Here is a 23,610-nt window from a genome sequence, read left to right as displayed (position 1 = left end):
TCTCTTCCTCTGCAGTTTTTTACCTGGAGTGTGTGAATGTTACACAGAAGCGCAGATGGGTGATTCCCCCATTTTTTCTGACAGCTACGTACGTTGATGGCTGCGCTGTAGTGGAGGAAGCGAGGGAAACACCCAGGCGTATGAAACAAATCACAGCAGCGCAGCCATCATCAGCCATGTCACTCTGTGGAGATTGCACAGGGAACCCTGCTGAAATCAAATGGATGCAGGCATATACACAAACAAACTCTCATACAGACACACACGCATGCACGCACACACCAGGACGTGCATGCGCATACACATGTAGCCTGCCTTGAGAAACCAATCAGCACCCCACTGTTTCTGACCGAGGAGGACATTTTTGAACGCACATGCATGCACGCACACACCCGCGCGCGCGCACACACACACACACACACACACACACACACACACACACACACACATACACACACACACACAGCTGGGCATGTGCACGCCGCGCTGCACTTGTACATGCTGTACTGTAGCAATTCGTCGAGGGCTCTTTTACCTAAAGCACAGACATGTATGAATGCTCTAAGGGTTTTCCATCAGCTATCATCATATTTTATTCATAGTTTTGAATATACACAAATAGATTGGATGAGTGTATAGACGTGGGCACTAATGCCTGTTTGTGTGTTACATTTTACTGAAGCCAGCCAAAGTTATTTTCGGCAAACCTGTCTTATCGTTGTAGAGTGTGCATGATGAAGTCTTGGCTATTTCCTGCACGCTTCCAAATGTTGCACGCTCCCTCGCTCTAGCTCTGTAACTCACTACATTATAGCTCTTTTATTCTCTCTCTCTCCCATTTCTCTCCCACTGTGGGACGCACACACTCACAAGCAGGAAGGAAGAGCACTCATACATTTTCATTAAACACTCTTAATCTTAATTCATTACTTATCAGGAGATATGTGACCTCATTAACATTGCCTTCTTCTCCATCTTCCTCTCCTCCTATCCTGCGCACACACCCTCGTCTCTTGCATTCATCCCTCTCTCTCTCTCTATGTTTCCTTCCTTCCCCATTTATATTTACTCATAGCTCTTCACTCTCTTTATCTTTGCTTCCCTTCTCCCTTTTTTTTTTTTTTCCTCTCGGTGCCTGCCCCTTCAGAGGAACCTGTGAACACTCAACAGCCCCATTGAAAACAGTGTCTAATCTGAAAGTTAATTAAGTCTGTCTTCCTCCCTGTGTTCCTGCTCCTCTTCTTCTCTCAAGCAAGTCTTTCTGGTTGAGAGACTGCTGTCACTCTCTCCCAAATGAATTTGCCATATGTCCCATGTGGGCCGAGTTGGAATACAGACAAACCGGTCTGTGTTTTACACTTTTACACTTCCTGCAGGCCTCGAGCCTCCGGTGACAGGAGAAGACTGACACCATGTAATTCAGATTGACAGCATCTAATTAAATGAAATTAGGTAGTGCCAATCTTTGATGTGCTTTTTTTTATCTATAAGGGGCATATTTTTCAGCTACATATAGAGGCGATATAGACGGGATCTCACACCAGATGGATTGGAAGTGAAAATAGACTTGGCTCGCCTCTCAACTTGAGGAAATGTGGATCTGGAACAGAGATATCCCTCTTAATCCTCTCCTCTCTCCCATTCACTTCTCCTTCTGTCGTGCGGCTCCCGTCTTCATATTTTTCCTCGCTCCCTTCAATCACCCCGGCCAAAAGCCACCGATTTACCAATTCCTCCTTTTTACTGACTGACTCAGTGCTGTGTTTTCTCCTCCTCCTCCTCCCACTTCTCCTCCTCCTCCTCCCTCCCTCCCTCCCTCCCTCCTCTCTCTCAGGGTGCAGGCTGTACGGCTCTGGTGGTTGCCGTGGTAGCCAGGAAGCTGGAGCTGACCAAGGCCGAGAAACACGTACACAACTTCATGATGGACACGCAACTCACCAAGAGGGTGTGTAGGCTTGTGCGGTGTCAGTGGTGTGAATGAGTGTGTCCCACAGAAATACAGCAAGACTGTCATTTTTAAAAGAAAGCAGACATCTTCTGCATGCGCCGTTATTGGGGCTCGAACGGACCTATCATTTATAAAAATACAGGTTTGATGTGTGACCCTCCTTTGGGTGGTTTTGTACTGTATTTTCAGATTACTTTGGGGTTGAAGAAAAGGTGGCTGAGAGTCCAGCAAAACGGCTTGTCCTTTCACCGGCCCTCCTTCACGCTCCCTAACTACTGCATCACACTATCACCCTGTATTGTTGTGACAGAGTGCCATGTTATTTGAGTGAGCGAAGGCAGTAAAAGGTCATCTCTTTTCTCGCCCTCTCTGTTCTGCTCCCTCACTTACCGTCTCTCTCTTTCTCTCCGTCTCCGATCTTTTTCCTCCCCCATGGCCATGCCTCCACCCTACCACCTCCCATCTCCTCTGACATTTGTCTCTCTTACAGTAAATCCCTTTCACTCTCTCTCTCTCTGTCTGTTTCTATCACCGTCTCTCCTCTGCTCCCTCCTTTGCCCTCTCCTTCCCTTCATCCTTGCCCCCTTCATGCCTCCTTCCCTCCATCTCTCACTCCCTCCCTCCACCGGTCCTTTTCAATTTTTCATACAGTTGAAAGACCCAAGTTTAAAAATAGCTCCCATATGAAATATGTAGGGTACATTATGGAAGCGGGGTGTCCGGGCAGCTGAACAGTGTAGGGTGATCAATAATTTCAGCGCTGATAAAATATCGACAGAGAAACAAATAGACTCTCTATTGGAGTCGGGCTCTCACCGCATCTTCCTGCAAGCGCTGACCAGGTCAACCAGAGTCTCTCTTCACAAGACGTTTAACACCTTGAACAATGTGTGTGAGTACGTGTGTGTGTGTGTGTTTGTGTGAGTTTTTGCATGTAAAATCTGGAATTCAGATGACCATATGAAGCAGTTGTTCCGTATTTTTTGTATCTGATGTAGCTCCATTTGAAAGGTTTTTAAATGAGTGCTGTTGAACAGTACTAATTGTATAAAAGTTGATAGATGAATTTTGTACAGATATTTATACACGCAATGCATTTTAGCTTTAAGGTTTTTCAGGCAATTCATGTCACATTTCTGCCTGTCAGCATTCACATTGCATTTTCAGCCAGAAATGCATTACTGAGGTTCCTTTGCTGTACGTTGTGTTTTGTGATAATCAGCAAATGTTAGCGTGGTATCATGCTAAACTAACATGGTGAGCGTGTTAGCATTTTCACTGTGTTAGTGTGTTCGTGTAGTCATTGTGAGCATGTTCGCATGTTCGTGTTAGCATTTAGCCTGGCTATAAAGCACAGCCTCGCAGAGCAGCTAGCATGGCTGTACTTAGAAAAATGGAAACTCATATTTGTACCACTTTTGTGGAAGAAAAGCATTGTAGTTAATTCATTTATCCATTAGCTTTAGCTCTCTCAACTTCGCTGCAGCAGCTCATGGTGTTATGGTGTTACAGTAAATCTGGCTCAGGCTGGTTGGAGATGTGCACTGTGCAGTCATGTTATCGTAGCTGTTTATTGTGACTGCAAATATAAGATTCAGCCCTGTTTGCACGTTTATTTTGCTGTTTAAGAATTAAAAATTGCCTTAAGTTGAGAATTATATTTTTGTATGTTTTCCAAGCCATTGCACTGCCATTGATTGCATAAATAAAGACAAAACTGATGGCGAACACATTTTATTCACATTGAGATAAAGAAGAATATCAGACCAGACATTTTAAAGTGAATGTCCTCCTTTATTCAATAAATCACAATCTTAACAAAGCCAGTCATCAGGTAAGGGAGGGGCCATACCGCAGTTTCATTCAACACAATGCAGCGTGCCGCTTGGTGACATTTCCTTCAAAGGGTCTTCGGTTTATGCGGTGGTAATTGTCTCCTGCCCTCTATTACTAAGAGACTAGTGATTGAAGCTGTTGCATCCATTGATTTACATGGCGGGGGCCAGTCTCTGCCATATCATCGTAACAAGAGAATGCAATCACTCAATGCTTTATAATGAATAATGCAACAATGAACTCTACTTCCTGCCATCATGGTATGAGCATGCACACACAAATTGACAGAAAAGCACATAGACTGGCTCTGAACATCAGTGAAATGGTGTTCCCTTCCCTTTGAAGGATTAACAAGAATGTCAATGAAATGCCAATCAGTGAAGCTGTTAGCCGGTGGACCGTGTTCCTGGTAATATCAGTGTTTCATGTCGTTGTCTTTATCTTTTCTTGTGTGTTGTGCAAAGAAAAGTGTTCTGGTTCTTCACAGTACCTAAATAGTACAGAGCTAGATCTCTAAAGCTGCAAGCAAGCTAACTTCTACACAGGAAAATAAACTTTTTCTTAGACGTACTGCATGTGTACCACACAGATCATTTTTAGTCCAAATATGTGTGGTGTTTCTGACACTTTCTGACACATACTTCAAAATGTTTTCACTTTCCATCATTTGAGTGTTCTCTGCTTTCATCCTCAGATCTGATTTTTAGACATGCCCGACGGGACTGAAGTCTGAAATCTTGAAATCTCATGTGGCGCACATTGGCTGCCGAGGACCTAATAACCTTATCAGAGGGGAGGAGGATGTGCTTTAAATACATCACTCAAAGTTCAATGCACAGGGTTAATTCTCATGCAGTGTTCAGTGAAGTGAAGTGTTCCTCTCCCTTTGATAGGATTAATATGGATGTTAATTAAATAACAGCCAACATAGTCCCAAAGTCAACCATGTGTGAGGTTGTGAGGGCCCATGTTTGTTGTGAGGACTTGATGCAGGGTGTGTTTTAAAGGCTGCCACTCTGGTTGCAGCAGTGTGTGTGGCTCCGTGCTGAAGTGTTGGTTGATTGGGAGCACTGCTGAAAGTCCATGTGGTCCGAACGTTTACCCAGAGCTCTTGACACTAAGAAAGTAGGGCTTACTGTAGGCGCTAGTGTGGCCTCTCCTTCCTTTTTATGCCATTAGCATGTCAATGTAACACCACTCACTGAAGCAACAAGCCAGTTGACCTTGAGAAGGGCTAACTGAGGCTTTTTCTGAGGTCAGTGCTTTTATTTCAAGCTTTGCAAAGTTGAAAATATTACGTCTTTCTCCAAATTTGTACCCAGAATGTGTATTCTGCCTCTGCTCTGGGCCACTGGTTATTTCAGAGCACTTTAAGAAGTCCCTGTGGCATATTCAGAGCTTCACCCTCTCTGAATATTCAGAGTACACTCTGGGCGCTGGCCAAAGAGGAGGTGCTGCAATGCCTTCCAATCTTTACACCACTAGCCAAACGGGAGCAATCTAACCCCCAAAGATTTCTACGAAGCTAGCTTTCACTCTGCACAGTCAAAGTTACTCATTTTCCAACAGCCTTTTAATTCACAAGCAAGCCAGATGGATCATTATTAGTATGGATGTATTGTGACAGTGACAAAAATTGATTTGACACCCCATGAATGCATTTACATATCTCGCTGATGTTTTTCACTTTTTACCAATTGAACCCGAGTGCACTGTCTAGATTCATGAAAGGTTCTCTGTGGTGTGTTTGTGGGTGTCGTCTCGCAAACGAACTCATTCAGGAGACACAAAACGTCTAAAACCAGTGTAAGCCAGCTATTATTTTAATTTTATGAATTGCTCTGCGACCCTTCATTGATTTGTTTGAGTGTCTGTGATGTTTGTGTGCATTCAAGGATGTCTGACCGTGTGTGTGTATGTGTGTGTGTGTGTGTGTGTGTGTGTGAGAGAGAGAGAGACATGTCACCATGCCTGTGAGAGGAAGATCAGCAGGTAAGTTCACGTGTCACTGTGGCACGTGGGAGGTTGTTGCCAAGGTAATTAGCCTGTTTGTTTATGTTTTCTGCTCTCCTAGAAAACCATTGAATGCCTAGCACCACAGCACATAATTAGTAATATCATGCGTAGGTCATTGATGCTCTCCCGGGTTGGAAGGGTCAGCCGTCTCGGCTTTTCTTCTGATGTTTCAAGAATATCTCCATTACGATGAACGATGAAGGGAAAACAACCCAGGGCTTTTTTTTTTAATCTTATCTAAATATTTAAGTCCATGCATATTTGAAAAAAAGCTGTCACTGTTATTTAACAGCGGTATTAGCATTATCAGTAATGACATTTCTAAAATGTTTCTATTTATACTGATTGATTTATTCTCCACAATATGTCATCAACCACCCAACATGCTGAGGTGTGGGAACCCCTTGTTTTAACAGATTTCTCTTGTACCTGCCATAAGGTGTGCCGTGTAGGGGAGCAGCCAGAACAGATATTTGACCCAACCAGCCATATGGCCCCAACATGGTTACCCAAGTACAGGCCATATGGTCCACGAATGACTGCTGCTGCTGTCGTTTGGTTTCTTGTGGAGTATTCTTAGCGGTTCATGTTGCGTCTTTTATTTTTTTAAATGTCTATGCTTCTGTTTCAACATTAACTCCCAGGAGGAGAGAGAAAGAAAAATATAGAGGGTGGTGGGGAGAATTAACTGTGAGATACAAACAGTGTGGTATTATCAGTCCCTGTTATTTATATGTGGAGTAGTCCCCATGGTTTAAATGAAGGGTGAAGCTTAAGCGTCATCTAATTAAATGGCCTGAAGCGGTGCAACAGGGTCCCTCTGTGCTGCTGGACAGATGTAGGAAGTTTGTGTGAAAACTTCCACAGCGAGCCGGCCAGACAGACACAAGATGCTATCATTCATCATATTTCACTCAGCCTGCAGTGATTAATCAGCTGATAAATAGGATTTGACACGTCAATTTACTAATGGGCCTGTAGATATGAGGCGTATTAAACATGCTCCTCAGTAACCTGGCCCTTCATTACACAACACTACAGAAACTGTGTTTTGTTCAAACATAATCCAGACAAATGAACTTCTACCTAGCATCAACTAGCATCGATGTTCGGATGCAAATGTCCTTTCCTACAGTGTAAGCAGCTGTGATTTTACATTCTCTGTGAAAACACTATCCAATCAAGATATCAGCAGTGATATTGGCATCAGTGCTTTAGTTGCAGCTGCACTGACAACATATCCTTGCTGTGATGATGTCTCCTCTTCGGGATGTTTGCAGTTCTGTCAGTTCCTGTCTTTGCTACATGGATGGGAGTGCTGTAATCCTATTGATACACACGGAGAGATGAGGCTCAGAGGGAGAAACATGGGATAGCATGGTTTACCTCATACTCCAGCCCTACACTTACATCCAAATCCTATTTGCCATGGCATGTCAGCGAAACATAAATATTTTTTTTATCTTGTTGGGCTTATTCACATGATATTTCTGTACTATATTTGAATATCTTATCAGTGAGCAAGCTGCATAAAGGTAAGAAATCATAAATTTGTGATGCTAACTGTCATTAAGAATGATTGGTTAGCTGTATGACTCAATCTCCTGCAGGGGTCTTATATATTATCTATAGTATGTTGGATTAGCTCTTTTTGGTTTGACTTCCTCTGTGTCATTGAAAACACATCTGTAAGGCCCAGGGCCTCCTACTCTCTTCATCTGTGGCCAATAGTGTGTGTTTGTCTGCATGTGTGTATGTGTAGGCGTGTATGTGTGTGAGCAGTCCTTGACTGCGGTGGATAGGTGCTGATTAGCCAAGCTGCCGGGGTCTTTTGTGCTCTTCAGACGGGGGTATAATTGTTCTTTGTTCAGTGCTCAGCATCTCTTTGAAGTCTCTCATTCAATTTATGTCCTCACAGATTCTCTCTCCCTTCTCTATGGTATCCTTCTCTATGGTATCCACCCGTGCTTTTGTTTTTTTTTGGGGTTTTTTTGGGGGGGTTTTTTTTTTGTGTGTGTGTGTGTGTGTGTGTGTGTGTGTGTGTGTGTGTGTGTGTGTGTGTGTGTGTTTTGCTGGCTGTCAGACCCCTGTGTTGTAATTATATAGCAACCTATAGGGCTATACAGTACACATGAAACATACAGGAGCAGATACAGAAATTAAATAATATAAGAGAATCCTGATCCTTGTTCACAGAAATCGATCTGGAGCCTCTCCAGACATTTTGAATGAGTATTTTATTAAATCACAACAGTCTTACATTCAGATGGTACAAACCAAAGACAGCTGAAGCCTATGTCTCACCAACAAAATGGAGAAAAATAACCACCTTGCCACTGACTGAGGTGAGCATCATTACGCAGGTTATTTCTCTAATGTGTCTCCTCTGCAGGCTCGAGAATGGTCTTAAACAGCTAGTTTAAGAGCAGCGACTCACGCTGCTATTGTTTCCTTCAGTTGCTGTCATAATTAAATGGAAGATCACAGGTTTTTAATGAACTGCAGTGGTACTTTAGTGATTTACTTCTAACCAGATAAGATATTGTGCTCCATTTGAGTTAGCCTACAATATAATGTGGCATATAGACAGACAGAGAGAGCAGAGACGTGTGTGTGTGAGGGAGAGACTCTTGTTGGTTCTCATTGCCAAATCTCCCTAAGGAGAGAGCTGTTTATGAAAAGCATTGGCAAGCAAGCCCGTGTGTGTGTAGAGAGAGACAGAGAGAATGAGGGCAGCCTCTAAGAAGAGAATGATGGTTTAGTTTTTTTCTTTGCAGGGAGACAATGGAGAATGGAGGGAAAAAGAGAAAGAGGACAGGGCTGGGTAAACCTGTTGCCTGCTTCAGTTGCCAAGGGCTACCTGTTGCTAACATTGCGTGTCTATGTGTGATGTGTGTGTATTTGCGTGTGTGTGTGTGTGTTGATTGTCTGGGAGCAGATAAAGAACGCAGCAGCTAACGTGCTAAGGGAAACCTGGCTCATCTACAAACACACCAAGCTGATGAAGAAGATCGACCACTCCAGAGTCCGCAAACACCAGCGGAAGTTCCTCCAGGCTATACATCAGTGAGACCACACCTGACACGCACCCACACACACACACACACACACACACACACACACACACGCTCAAAAACACTCGTGCATACAAGCACATGCACACAACAGTGCAGTTGAGCTGAGCCTTTGAAATCAGCTGTACTTTCTATCCGCCCACAGGTTGAATCAACACTGATAATCAGATAAAGTGCATGAATCCCTACACACACACACACACACACACACACAAACACACACACACATGCACACACAGAAAGAGACACACAAAATGAATCATCATCTACCAAAGGACAGGTTCACGCCAGGCAAATACAGTTGTGGGACCGGATAATCAGTGCATTGTGTACTATTAGAGACACTCCGAGCATCACATTATGTGTACTTAGGGATGTTCTTGATGACACAAATCCATACAGCAGAACTTAATTGTGCATTATCATTCCTTTCATCCATAGCATTGTTTAGTTATAGTGTAATTGGGTGGTTGTCTTGTTAATTGTTGTTTTACTCAAAGATTTTTTTTTTTATCCTGTGTCTAACATCACAGTTAAGTGGTCCCTTCTTGTTGCTTGCTCCTTTGATCTTGGAACAGTTCAGTCTAGACTTGAGAACATTAACAAGTGCCTTCAGAAGCCAGAGTCAAGAGACCTAAGACTTTTAATTGCAACATGAAGGCTGATCCTGCAGCATGTGAACTGTGGGTGAGAGGCTGACTCTGTGAACACAGTAACATGCTAGCATTATAGGGATATGAATACTTTTCTTTCTGGTTTGAACCATTTACGTATAATAAGGGGATGGAGCAGTCGCTAATTTCAAGTCTTCTTCCATACAGCATGCTGTTCATTTAGTAAATTATGCTTCCATTTAGAGTCAAATAGATAAGAAATCAGGGCATGCTTTAGGGGAGGGGTCCTCATCTACATTTGTCTAGTGGTATCCTCTGGTTCTCAGTCACATCCAGTCAGGATTGAGGTGCGGCAATGTGTATCCTCTCTAGCTCCACCCTTTCTACCAAATATGGTCACTTCTGGCTCTCAAAGAACCACAATGCCAAACACAAGTCCTCAAAGTGAAGCCCACGAACCAATGGGTGACGTCTACGGTTCAGACCTGAGTTCATCTGAGGGTGCAGCCTCATAAAATCAGTCTGCACTTCATCATAATGGTGGAAGCCAAAGGTTTTGCTTTGTGAAAACACAGATCAGACCTTTAGTTCACTAATTGTTTTATTGTGTTTTCAGAGTCACTCAGGTGGTATTTTTAATTGGGGTTGAAGAAAGACGATTTATTTTATTTAATCTGATTTCATTCCCTTTAGTTTATTGCCCCATAGGCCTTATTCCCCCTGCAGGTTTCTTAATATTGAAACCATCCTGTTAGTTTACTCTACATCATAAGGTCTCTGTCTTATCTTAACATTAAATGCATGAATATTTTCACATTCAGGACAGAATTACATTATTTCCGAGCACACTGTGTGCTCGCTGTGTTTGGATGTTCAAAATCGGCAACACGCTGCAGGTAGAAATGAGGCTGAACTGGGCAAGGTGACCGCTCCACAGTGTTCTTGTCTGGACCCAAAGGGATTAGCTCTCTGGACCAACCACTGTGTATTTACTGGGTTTCAACTTTCTACCTGTGTGTATTTAATGTGTGTGTATCTGTTTGCAGATTACGCAGTGTGAAAATGGAGCAGAGGAAACTCAGTGATCAGGCCAACACACTCGTGGATCTCTCAAAGGTGAGACACGCACTTCACAGACGCATAACCATCGTACAGGTTAGTTACTCATACCCAAAATGCCTTTGCCCCCAAAATATAAGAGCACGTTCCTCCGTTTCACTGCTGACCTGCTCGATTTTGTGGCTTTGTGTCTCCTAGCAACCGGAACAAGTGTTAAAACAGGGATGACTGAGTGAGAGCGAGGAGGAAATGAGAGGAGGGTGGGGAGCGCTCATGTTTTTCTGTTACTGTGTGGGTGTCTGAGTGAGAATGTGAGCGTACACGTGTGTGTGTGCCTGCGTGTGAGTGCGTGTGTGACTGTGAAAGAGAGAGAGGAGAGGGAGTGAGGCGGGCACTTCAATAAGAGGGAGGAAAAACGATCGAGCGAGGATGTGTGTGTGTGTGTGTGTGTGTGTGTGTGTGTGTGTGTGTGTGTGTGTGTGTGTGTGTGTGCGTGCGTGCGTGTGTGTGTGTGTCTTTCCAAGAAGCAGCGGCTTTAGCACCAAATATTTTTGCAATTATGCCATTGTGCCAGTGACTCCATCTCAATTGGCCACTTGTGTGTTTACCATGGTTACAGAAGCCAGGATGTGCAAGGCGGGGACAAGGCCTTCCTTTCAATCTCTCGCTCTCTCTTATTCTCTCTTTCTTCACAATGTTAGAACGCCCACATAGAGACTTCCCTCCAGCCTCCTCTTCATTCCAGCTTCTACTCCCTCTTGTACAATTTTTCCTTTTGCATAGTGTCTTACTCACTCCTCCTCCCCAGCCTCGTGCTTGCCCTCTTTTCACATTTACTTCCCTCTCTTGCTGTCTCTGCTTGTTCAATCCAAAAGAATCTTCTCTAAACAAGCTTTAATAAAGCAGCCCTCATAATACTCCTGTTTACGTATTTGCAATCTGTCTCCCTTCTTCAAAGTACTCTGTGTGCATTGAGTCATCTCCCACTCTCCTCTCCTCTCCTCTTGTAGATGCAGAGCGTCATGTATGAGCTGATGTCAGAGCTGAACGACCGCAGCGAGGACTTGGAGCGCCAGATGCTGTCCCTGGAGCAGCGGGTGGAGCAGCTCACCGCTGGCTTTAACACCCTGCCTGCTCACCTCTCAGCCACCCTCAGCGCCCAGCACGCCGCCTTGGTCCACTTGCTTCGAGAGCGGGATGCAAGGGATGGTAGAGGAGGGGGTGGAGTTGGTGCTGTGGTCCCACTGTCCCCAGCTGCCCCTTTAACCACTGCTCCAGCTTCAGTTTCTCCAGTCCAGGTCGCAACGACGCCCCCCTCCCAGATGCCTTCTTTGGCCTTGGAGTCCCCTCTGTCCCCCCTACCACTGAGCCCAGAGGGAAGCCTGGAGGCAAGTCCCAACCTCAACACCTGCACTTCTAGCTGCTGAAGACAGCTCCGAGGACCAGGAGAGGACAAATATGGAGAGAAAACAGGGAGAGAGGGGGGAGGGGGAGGGGGGCTGTGCTAGACCTCTCACTTCAGACTAAAGGAGGGGAACAAGGAGGGAGGAGGAGAGAAATGTGAGGTGATCCTCTGAAACTAGTTTTCCTCGAGGGAGGGATGAAGACGGGACTATGAGGAGAAATAATAAGATTAAGATGGAGGGCCAGTATGAATGATGAGACATGTTAGGGACTTTGGGGCGCTTTCCTTGACGAGGGAAGGAGAAGAAAAATGGAGACAAAATGGAGACTCTAAAAGGTGTGAGGGGGAGGAAGGATGTCAAGAGGGTGAGAAATGGAGGTAGAGAGGACGAGCAGCGGAAAGGAGAGAGGAGGAGAAATAACTTGGAATAATTATATGAACTCAGAGCTCCTAAATGGAATCCACTCCAATTACTGAAAAATGCCTTTTATTCTCTCTCTCTCTCTCTCTTCCTCTCTCTGTTTCCTTCCCCCTGTCCCAATCTCTCTCCCTTCATCAGGAATTAATGACCATGACTTTTTATCCTTATGATGTATTTTCTATCTGAATGCTAATTGTGTGTTAACGAGCATCCCTTTAACAGAAGGTTCGATCAATACGACCGTGATTAAAAAAAAAAAAAAAACTAGTGGCATGCACTGCGCGCGCACACACACACACACACAACTTATATTAACACCCCATCCATGCAATACAAGTTAACACAGCACAAACAGCATAAATACACAATCTCTCACAATGCAGGCCCTATTTACACTCACACAAAGAAATTAATGCAGTAGCCCACAAGATAATACTAAAGCCTATACTGCCAAGCACTCAACGCACTGTCAATCTCCACAGAGCACTGCCAAACAATGTAGACGCACTGTAAAAAATGTTCATCCAAACGACTTATCTTTTGTGGGGGTGAGCTGATGCAGTAGTTTAGACTTACAATGCAGAGTTGTGACATTTTAATGACTCATTTGGGAGAATCGTAAGCATTCACTGAGTGACACAAACTACAGATCAACGTGAAATAAGTCGGTGTGACACTGAGGAACATGAGTCATCATCGGGTCTGTTCGAGATGAGGAAGATGGTAGCAGATTATACAATAAAAACAACACAACTGCAACCAGACAGGTTGGGTTGACCTGATGTTTAAGTGTATGTGTAGGTTTGCTGTACTGAAATGAGGCTTTAAAAAAAGTTCGATTTTGTTTCATTTCTGTGAACGTTTCTTATGAAAACCTCAGAAAATTGACAATTTATAGTTTTGTCAAGTGCATTAATACTGGGATGGTTGTTGTGGAAAAGAATAGATTACAACACAAACATTTATTAAACTGGCATTTCAATCTGGTTGATTGATTTTGAAGATGATATCACAACTGTGTATGAAACACTGACTCTACAAGACAGAGGCACAAACCTAATGCTCCACATTTGGTGAGTGTTTTCATTTCATGTTATTAAATTTACTGGAGCCTTTATACCCAGAGGTCTGCTGCGGACAGTTAAAATAATAGTCAAAACGTTACCCATCAATAATAAATGATGTGCTTATTCTTTTTGTGAGAGGTGGCTGAAGCCTGTGGAGTCAGACTGACTGGGATGCTCTAATATATCTATTGTTTTGCTTTGATTCTCTGAAAAAATATTATATACTTAGAATTACAAAAATATAGATTCTTACATTAGTGATTTAATTGACTTAAAAATCCAACAATTGTTTAGCTGTGTGATTATAAGTTGATGGTTAATATTTTTTCACAGTGTACGGTTGTGTCTAGGACCCTGTATGCGGGGAAGAAGACCATACTTACTGCCATTCTTTTTCAGGCTTGCAGTCCCAAAACAACGCACTGTTATCATGAATGTACTCTGTGTAAAGAAATACACTCAAACACTCTTGCTTGCTCAATCACTTAAACTGCCATGCAGACACAAGAACAGACACCCACACGCACGTACACACAGATATACACACCTCGACAACCAAAGTGCTCTCTCTTAAATGGACTTCAATAAGAGGCAGGGAACACTGCTGTCACTGGGGACAAAAGATAGCAGGAGGCGTTGCAGATATCTTGACAATATTTCTGAGGGAATAACTGTGAAAATCTGGGCATGGACTTGTTACAGTGCTGTACATGGACGGCTCTTCACTGCTTTAAAACAGATCAAGGTGGACTATGGATGAACACAAGGGAACACAAATATACCTTATAAAGGATAAATGGCCATGAAGGAGCAGCTGTTTATGAAATAAATAAAACATAGAAAGAGAGTCTAAGGTATATCTGAGAGGAATTTTAATGGTGTGATGAGAAAAAAGACAAGCCTACCCTTGCATTGGAGACAATATCGAAAACTGTCTTATAGCGACACGCTGTGGCCGGAATACTGAATTACATACGCTTGGAATATTGTATAGTATGCTGTTAACGAAATCTAGCTTTGTATTGCTTAGTCTTTTCTACCATTATGATTAAACGCAGTTATAGCTGATATCTAATATTACTAAACTATAGTATTCTTCTCATTCGTCATGACAATTATGATATATGTATTAACAATATGTTAAATAATTATGAACAAGGAAAGTGCCGTTTGAGGTTGAAATTATTTTGTAATTTTATTTTATCAGAGAGAATTAATAAAGTATATATCTATAACATGATAGCTTCCATGTTTTCTGTGTCGCAGTATTTATTTCATTTTATTTTGTTTTGTTTTTTTCTTAAGAAAGTCATTACGGAACTAATCCATCCGATACAGATTAGATGTCCTGCTTTCAGAGCTGTCGATTTATTTGAATGTGAGAGAACAAGAGGCAAATTTTGTAAGTCTCCACACCGAATAGTTATCATCTGGACATCATACAGCCTATAGCATGCTGTACTTTACAAATTAATTGTAGAGTTGCTGTCGAATATTTTACTTATACATAATTTGGGGCTACTCTCATATCTCACGGCAAAAAAGATGAAATATTTATGTTACTTCGGCAAGCTCATTTCTGAAGCACACTAAATGAGTAGTCGTAACTAACTAAGGAAGACAGTAGACGCGATGTTTACAGTCGATGTTCACATCATTCTTGATTAGCAGGTCATGTGACACTGATTTTAGCTTGCGCACTTTCTCGCGATATTTGGAGTAAGCTCCGTGAACAGCGGTTTTGATAATGTTTGATAAGTTAGTTACCTGTAGCTAATTTTCAAGTGAGACGGTTCTTAAAAAAAAAAAAAAAAAAAACACTTGAATGAGTGAATATTTTTATCTTTGGCTGTAAAATCGCTAAGTGTTGGAGTTTTAAGCCAGCTAGGTTATATGTCAGTTTACTAATTTAGCTGAAAAACTTAAGAAACAACTACGAAAATCAGCCACGATAAGGTAAGTTGGCTAACGTTATTGCATAATTAAGATATTGCTAAGTACATGTGGCAAATTAAAAACACTTAAAATTACAGTTTACTGCTAACTTTAGTCAACAAGGCTGAATGGTGGTCAAATAGTATGAAAATTTCAGAATTGCATCTGAGAAAACAAGACCCATTGTGACTTTAGAGTAACAAAGCGCTGTTAGCTAGCCGAGGCGAGGTTATCAGGATCAGTTAACAAAAAAAAGTATGTGCTTGTGTGTGTGTGTGTGTGTGTGTGTGTGTGTGTGTGTGTGTGTGTGTGTGTGTCCATACATGTGTGTAAATTCAGGAAAGCATCCAGACCTGAGACAGTCTGTGTCCAGCCTCTGTCTCTGGCCAAGCCTCCCTCTGTTCATCTGTCCTCTACCTACAGCCAGCAGCTTTCAGTTTCTGCTCCAGCAGTGTCCTCCATACTGGCGCCAACCACCACCAACGTCATACAGTATGAGCATGGGTGATGGGAAGTGGAGACATGTTTTAGGCATGTGGATGGCCAGTGGGTAGGCTCTGTCAAATGTGGGAAATAATTTCACATTTAAATCTGGCTAATCAGGGAAGGCTGGTCAAGTCAGGATAAAAGCTGCACGCTCTATTTGTTTTTACTGCATTTGCATTCAGGGCAAGCAAAACTGATCTGTGTTAAAATTAAAATTAAGCTATAGTTCGGAAAAATGTCAAGGTTGCATCAAGCATGCGTTGGTTATGATTAAGTTTGCAGTGAACCTCTTGTAACCTTTATCTGACATCTGAGTCAGTGCAACAACAGTGAAGATAAATTACAAGTAGCAATTGAACTCTGTTGACTCTGTGCTGGTACAGAGAATGAATACTCAATGATTATAATCAAAAAGCATGTAGCACAAAACTCCTAAAACTTTAGTAGACAGCACGAATAACTTAATGTAATTTTGGCAAAAATAACACATACCATTTTGTACTTGCATTCACTGTGTTGGCTGATGGGGCCTCAGATTCATTTAGGTCCTTGCTTAACTGATTCTGTCTGAAATGCCTGTGGTAATAACCTTTCAGGTCACTTACTCAGTCTGCCCGGTTGTTTGTCCTATTTTCTACTTTTTCTGTAATTCAAGCTGTGTTTAGAAGTGTTTCTTGCCGTGAGAGATGCATTTTACAACACAATGTTGTTTGTTTAAGGATTTGCATGTTCAGGCGTCCTCATTCTAATTGGGTGTAATCCTTTATTAGGTTTATAATCTTACTGTGGCAGGCCTTGCAAAGTGCGGGCTAGGAGTGAAGTTTTAGCAGTGAGTAATACTCACAATAGGCAGCCATGAAAATAAGGTGATGTTAGTCTTCTCTTGTCTCGTCTGTGATTTTTTGTTTGTTAATTCAAACAGTTTTTCACTTGTCTTTGTGGATTTGTCTATTATTTTTAGAGTACATGGCTTTCAAATGCTGTGACTACCAATGGGGAGCCTGCATTCATCATCAGGTTAGTGAGGATATCACAATCTGAAAAAGGACCACATGCTAAGTATTTGTCAGTTGTAACCTCACATTATTTGTGCATAGACTGTCAAAATGTGCCAAACTGAGAAGAAATTTCTCAAATTGCTCACTGGCCATAGCTCGCGGTGTGAAATAATGGGTCACATTCAGTAAATTGAGATCCTAACAACAACTTGTTGTATGCCTCATGCCTTCCTTATATTTAGATACTTACTGATCCATGATAGTTTCAACGCTATTTAAATTTAACACCAATGCTTGTCCCAAATGTGGCAACACACTAATCTTCTCAGGGTTTATCGTGTGTAAGAAAATTTACTTGAGCATGAAGGCAGTCACAGTCACATTCCCACAATCTCTCCTGAACAGAGGAAATTGATTTTCATTTTTTCACCGACCAGGCATCATATAAACCCAGCCTGTGTGTGTGTGTGTCCAGCCCAGGGTGAAAATAAAAGAGAGTAACGGAGGTGTGAAAGCCAGTCAGCTTGAGGCACTGCTCTGCCCAGGGCACAGCACATACCCAGATACGATGAGCTTGTTATCTGTGTTATTTACTGGCGGGCTCTTTTGCTCCCCGGGCGTTCATCATCTCTCTCTCAGGCTATGTTCATTGTCATGATTGTGCACTGTAATTTTAAGGCCAAGGTAATTTCCATAGCTTAGTTTTTCAACACTTCCCCATGCTTCTCGCTCTCTGTCTCTCCAACTGTCCCCGAGTCTCTCCATTTTTCAGGAAACCCATTTAGTCTTTCAGCATTGCGGTTTGTGCCGAGGACAGCAAAGGACCCAGGGAAAATGGACACTGGGATGTGTTTTTACTTCTATTCCAGCCAAACTGAAATAATGACAAGAATATAACTGCAAGAACAATTTATTACTCAGAATACATTTTACAAAAAGCAAAAGCAAGAAATGGCCAAAGTAACACCAGAGAGAGCACATTTTAGTAAAAGTAAATAAGATCCATTAGTACAATGAAGTCCACGTTTTCACAGGTTTTGTGCTTACTCTATTACTTTAGATAACAATATTGATGTCATCAGTGTGAGTGAGAAAACAGCCACACTGACAGCTGTCTAGACAAGATGTGCTACAGTGACGGTTTCACATCCCATTATCCATCTAAGGGAATTATTAAGGAGCACATCCTTCCTGGCTTAGAGTTGACCCTTCATCACAACTTTATTAAGTTGACTTAAAATAAATTGAATTATACTCCTCTCCCTTATCTCTCAAATTAAATATCTCGCAAAAGAGAGTTTTTGCTAAATGTTTGTGCCTCAGAGGAGAGTCTGACTCTATAATATAAGAAATACGTAGCTTATGTGCATGTGCACTCAAAACATACGACACCATGGACATGTATTTTCCTTATGCATCTGCTTTTCCAGGCCTGGTTATTTCTTTTGAACTCCATGTGCCCTGCTGCTCTGTCTACATTGTGGACTTCATCTGCCTAATTATGCTTAAAAGAGGATGTCTCATGATGTTGTGCATGCGAGCGTACACATAGCTTTGTCAGTGGAACAGGCAGACGGATGGACGCCGGAGGTCGGCCACTATTGTCACCTGCCCGCACTGTTCTGCGATCATGTGTTACACCTGTCAACTATAATGTCATCATCACAACAACCCACCAAATGTCACCAGGCTCAATCAGCGGGAGACTGTCCCCATCACAGCAGGATCTTTTACCTCCATGGTGCCTGCTGACAGTAGAGATGAGCGGTGTACAGTAAGCTTCTATTAACATAATGTGCTCACGTCTTCTGCATTGTTGCAGGGGGACAGCACACGCACGTACACCAACACACATTATTGCTTAGTCTCCTGTCCTTTTCGTGGTAGTAAAACCCTGAGTTGACTCCTCCACAGTTCACCAGGAAGTGGAGATCTATGAACCCCTCATTCTGATGCCTTATGTCCCGGTGTTTCCCTGGCAACCAGAGGCACCGGCCTATAATACATACATACAGGTCTGTGTGTGTGTGTGTGTCTGAGCGTGTGTGTGTATTTCTGTATTTACGATGAGATGGGTTAGAGGCAGTATTGAATTAGGAAAGACCATTGCTTGTGTGTGTTAATGCTCGTGCTTGTGCTGAGCTGGTCAGTGAGTGACTGATGCTGCCTTGATGATGAAAGGAGAAACGATAGCGGGAAAGAGTGTGATTCACATCGCGGCCACACACAACCCTCTACACATCAGCAGAGGATAGGTGAATGCACACACACACACACACACACACACACACACACACACACACACATACTGTAGAAAAACAAAAGCAAAAGATTCAGTCACCTTTCCAGTCATCTTTCTCCATCCCCCTGTTCCCTGGATTTTTTGGGACCATATCTGTCTCTCCACCAGATGCCCTCAGATGTTCCCCACCCTTTGCCAGTCACCTGATCCCGCTCCACCCACCACACCTGATCCCTCATTAAATGGGCTTCTTCAGTTCAGTTCAGTTCAGTCATCCATTGCCAGTCAGCCTGGGAGATCATATCTGATGTTAAAGCAAAAAAATTTTATCAGAAAGTTTTTCCAAGCTCCACCTAGGACATCTTCTACCAAATCCTACCATTGAACCAAATACTGGTTTAGCTTACATGTAGGTGTGTTACGGCCATTTCTGCCTGCCTGTACATGATCTGTCAACTTGCCTGTGTTTGCTAGTCCGTCAAGTCTTTCTGCCGTAGCTGTTCCAGACCTGTTTGCCACTTTGGACTGCCCTCATGTCTCCACAGTGTAAGCCTCTTTAGTGACAACAGTTTTGAGCGAAACAGGACTTAAAGGGACTGCGGTTCTCTTTCCTGTTGTCCTGTCCATGAAAGTGACCATTTGAGTGGTAAATCTTTCTTCTCGGGGCCGGTGCTTTGTGTTTTGGGTGGCAGTCGTGGGCGGGGGCCCCGACGACCCAAACCCTGGACAACGACTCTGGCTATGGGGACATGGAATGTCACCTCGCTGGGGGGGAAGGAGCCGGAGCTAGTGCGGGAGGTTGAGCGGTACCGACTAGAGATAGTCGGACTCACCTCCACGCACAGTTCGGGCTCTGGAACCCAACTCCTTGAGAGAGGCTGGACTCTCTTCTACTCTGGAGTTGCCCGCGGTGAGAGGCGGCGAGCTGGTGTGGGCTTGCTTATAGCCCCCCAGCTCAGCCGTCATGTGTTGGAGTTCTCCCCGCTGAGCGAGAGGGTCGCTTCCCTGCGCCTTCGGGTCGGGGATAGGTCTCTCACTGTTGTTTCGGCCTATGGGCCAAACAGCAGTGCAGAGTACCCGGCCTTCTTGGAGTCCTTGGGAGGGGTACTGGAAAGTGCTCCAACCGGGGACTCCATCGTTCTGCTGGGGGACTTCAATGCCCACGTGGGTAGCGACAGTGATACCTGGAGGGGCGTGATTGGGAGGAACGGCCTCCCCGATCTGAACCCGAGTGGTGTTCTGTTGTTAGACTTCTGTGCTAGTCATAGTTTGTCAATAACGAACACCATGTTCAAGCATAAGGGTGTCCATCAGTGCACGTGGCACCAGGACACCCTAGGTCGGAGGTCAATGATCGACTTTGTAGTCGTATCATCTGACCTTCGGCGGTATGTCTTGGACACTCGGGTGAAGAGAGGGGCTGAGCTGTCAACTGATCACCACCTGGTGGTGAGTTGGATCCGCTGGCAGGGGAGGAAGCGGGACAGACTTGGCAGACCCAAACGTATTGTGAGGGTCTGTTGGGAACGTCTGGCGGAACCCGCTGTCAGGGAGGTCTTCAACTCCCACCTCCGGGAGAGCTTCGACCAGATTCCGAGGGAGGTTGGAGACATTGAGTCTGAATGGACCATGTTCTCCACTTCCATTGTTGATGCAGCCGTCCATAGCTGTGGCCGTAAAGTCGCCGGTGCCTGTCGTGGCGGCAATCCCCGAACCCGGTGGTGGACACCGGAAGTAAGGGATGCCGTCAAGCTGAAGAAGGAGTCCTATCGGGCTTGGTTGGCTCATAGGACTCCTGAGGCAGCTGACGGGTACCGGCAGGCTAAGCGGGCAGCAGCTCGGGCGGTTGTAGAAGCAAAAACTCGGGTCTGGGAGGAGTTCGGGGAGGCCATGGAGGAGGACTACCGGTCGGCCTCGAGGAAATTCTGGCAAACCGTTCGGCGCCTCAGGAGGGGGAAGCAGCTCTCCACTAATACTGTTTACAGTGGAGGTGGGGAGCTGCTGACCTCGACTGGGGATATTGTCGGGCGGTGGAAGGAATACTTCGAGGATCTCCTCAATCCCACTGTCATGTCTTCTGCAGAGGAAGCAGAGACTGGGGACTTGGAGGTCGATTCGTCCATCACCCGGGCTGAAGTCACTGAGGTAGTCTGCAAGCTCCTCGGTGGCAAAGCTCCGGGGGTGGACGAGATCCGCCCTGAGTACCTCAAGTCACTGGATGTTGCAGGGCTGTCCTGGTTGACACGCCTCTGCAACATCGCATGGCAGTCGGGGACGGTGCCTTTGGACTGGCAGACCGGGGTGGTGGTCCCTCTGTTTAAAAAGGGGGACCGGAGGGTGTGTTCCAACTATCGGGGGATCACACTCCTCAGCCTCCCTGGGAAAGTCTATTCCAGGGTACTGGAGAGGAGAATCCGGCCGATAGTCGAACCTCGGATTCAGGAGGAACAATGCGGTTTTCGTCCCGGCCGTGGAACACTGGACCAGCTCTATACCCTCCACAGGGTGCTTGAGGGTTCATGGGAGTTTGCCCAACCAGTCCACATGTGTTTTGTGGACTTGGAGAAGGCATTCGACCGTGTCCCTCGCGTCATTCTGTGGGAGGTGCTCCGAGAGTATGGGGTTGCAGGCCCTCTGTTGAGGGCTGTGCAGTCCCTGTACAACCGGAGCAGGAGCTTGGTCCGCATTGCCGGCAGTAAGTCGGACCTGTTCCCGGTGCATGTTGGACTCCGCCAGGGCTGCCCTTTGTCACCGGTTCTGTTCATTATTTTTATGGACAGAATTTCTAGGCGCAGCCAGGGACCGGAGGGGGTTCGGTTCGGGAGCCGGCAGATTTCGTCTCTGCTTTTTGCGGATGATGTTGTCTTGTTGGCTCCATCGAGCCAGGACCTTCAGCGTGCACTGGGACGGTTCGCAGCCGAGTGTGAAGCAGCTGGGATGAGAGTCAGCACCTCCAAGTCCGAGGCCATGGTTCTCGACCGGAAAAAGGTGGCTTGCTCCCTCCGGGTTGGGGGAGAGATCCTGCCTCAAGTGGAGGAGTTTAAGTATCTTGGGATCTTGTTCACGAGTGAGGGTAGAATGGAGCGTGAGATTGACAGGCGGATCGGTGCAGCGGCAGCAGTAATGCGGTCGCTGTATCGGTCCGTCGTGGTGAAGAAGGAGCTGAGCCGAAAGGCGAAGCTCTCGATTTACCGGTCAATCTACGTTCCTACCCTCACCTATGGTCATGAACTTTGGGTCATGACCGAAAGAACGAGGTCCCGGATACAAGCGGCTGAAATGAGTTTCCTCCGCAGGGTGGCGGGGCACTCCCTTAGAGATAGGGTGAGGAGCTCTGTCACCCGGGAGGAGCTCAGAGTAGAGTCGCTGCTCCTCCACATCGAGAGGAGTCAGCTGAGGTGGCTCGGGCATCTGTTCCGGATGCCCCCTGGACGCCTCCCTAGGGAGGTGTTCCAGGCATGCCCCACCGGGAGGAGGCCCCGGGGAAGACCCAGGACACGCTGGAGTGACTATGTCGCTCGGCTGGCCTGGGAACGCCTCGGGGTCCCCCCGGAGGAGCTGGAGGAAGTGTCCGGGGAGAGGGAAGTTTGGGCGTCCCTGCTCAGACTGCTGCCCCCGCGACCCGGCCCCGGATAAGCGGGTGTGAATGGATGGATGGATGGATCTTTCTTCTCTTGTCTGTCCAGATGTGTGTGTTGAGTCCACATCCTGCAGTCTGCTCGGTGGGAGAACATCATGCTACCCAGTTCACCAGTCTTCCAATAGTCAGTCCAGTTTCAGAGCACCTTGACCCTGCTTCCCTACATCCAGGGCCGGGTCTTCTTCATCGGTCAGTACCACTGCTGAGGTTTCTCTTTTTTTTTAAACAACCAGTTGGAAGCTTCTTGATAAATCTCCATGTTTGGCCTCCAGGTGTTTTAATTATAGTTCTTGTAATGTCCACATTTGTCATTGCATTACTGAGGTGGTGATTTAAATTAAGGTGGTATTTAAATATATAAACCTAAAACAACATCACACTCATCTTCAGCCAATACTTCGTTATATTTTCGCTTTCCAAGAAAAACTGACACTGGGTGCACTTTTGTGGTGGTGGAGGGTAGAAATGAGTGGAATTCAGTGTCCAACACTGATAATACTACCACAACATATTGTTTTGTTTTTTTACCTGAGTCAGTGCTTGCCTAGCATTTCCACATCCTCAGTACAGCACTTTTCTGTATTTCAGCACTTTAGCATTTTACATTAGTAATACTTTGTGTGTGTGTGTGTGTGTGTGTGTGTGTGTGTGTGTGTGTGTGTGTGTGTGTGTGTGCTAATGCACGCATGCAGATGTGTGGCTTTTCTTCAGTTCTGCCAGTTTGGCCCAGGTCAGCCCTAGAGTTGTGGAAGCACATCACTATCCCTCGCTTACTTACTGCCACCTCCTCCTTTCATAGACACCTGCGTAGACAGTTTCATTTAATGGGACTGATTCACACAGCAAACGGCAATATGCTTTCTGCCCTT

The 23,610-nt window shown here is 44.9% G+C and overlaps 1 protein-coding gene across 2 annotated transcripts in view; it reads left to right on the top strand.

Moving 5' to 3' along the window:
* The window catches only part of kcnn3 (potassium intermediate/small conductance calcium-activated channel, subfamily N, member 3), a 47,122-nt gene extending 34,501 nt beyond the window's left edge, over window positions 1–12,621 (top strand). For both annotated transcript variants that reach the window (XM_076737053.1, XM_076737054.1), the window contains exons 7-10: window positions 1,835–1,945; window positions 8,739–8,866; window positions 10,535–10,604; window positions 11,558–12,621. In XM_076737053.1, the coding sequence (XP_076593168.1) occupies window positions 1,835–1,945; window positions 8,739–8,866; window positions 10,535–10,604; window positions 11,558–11,974 (726 nt within the window). In that variant the 3' untranslated portion in view covers window positions 11,975–12,621. The remainder of the gene's footprint in view (window positions 1–1,834; window positions 1,946–8,738; window positions 8,867–10,534; window positions 10,605–11,557) is intronic.
* Window positions 12,622–23,610: the final 10,989 nt, after the last annotated feature.

The sequence above is a fragment of the Chaetodon auriga genome, chromosome 8 (assembly GCF_051107435.1).
Source record: "Chaetodon auriga isolate fChaAug3 chromosome 8, fChaAug3.hap1, whole genome shotgun sequence".
NCBI classification, from domain to species: domain Eukaryota; kingdom Metazoa; phylum Chordata; class Actinopteri; order Chaetodontiformes; family Chaetodontidae; genus Chaetodon; species Chaetodon auriga.
The sequence above is the reverse complement of the archived record's forward strand: the minus strand, read 5'-3'. Positions and strand labels throughout refer to the sequence as shown.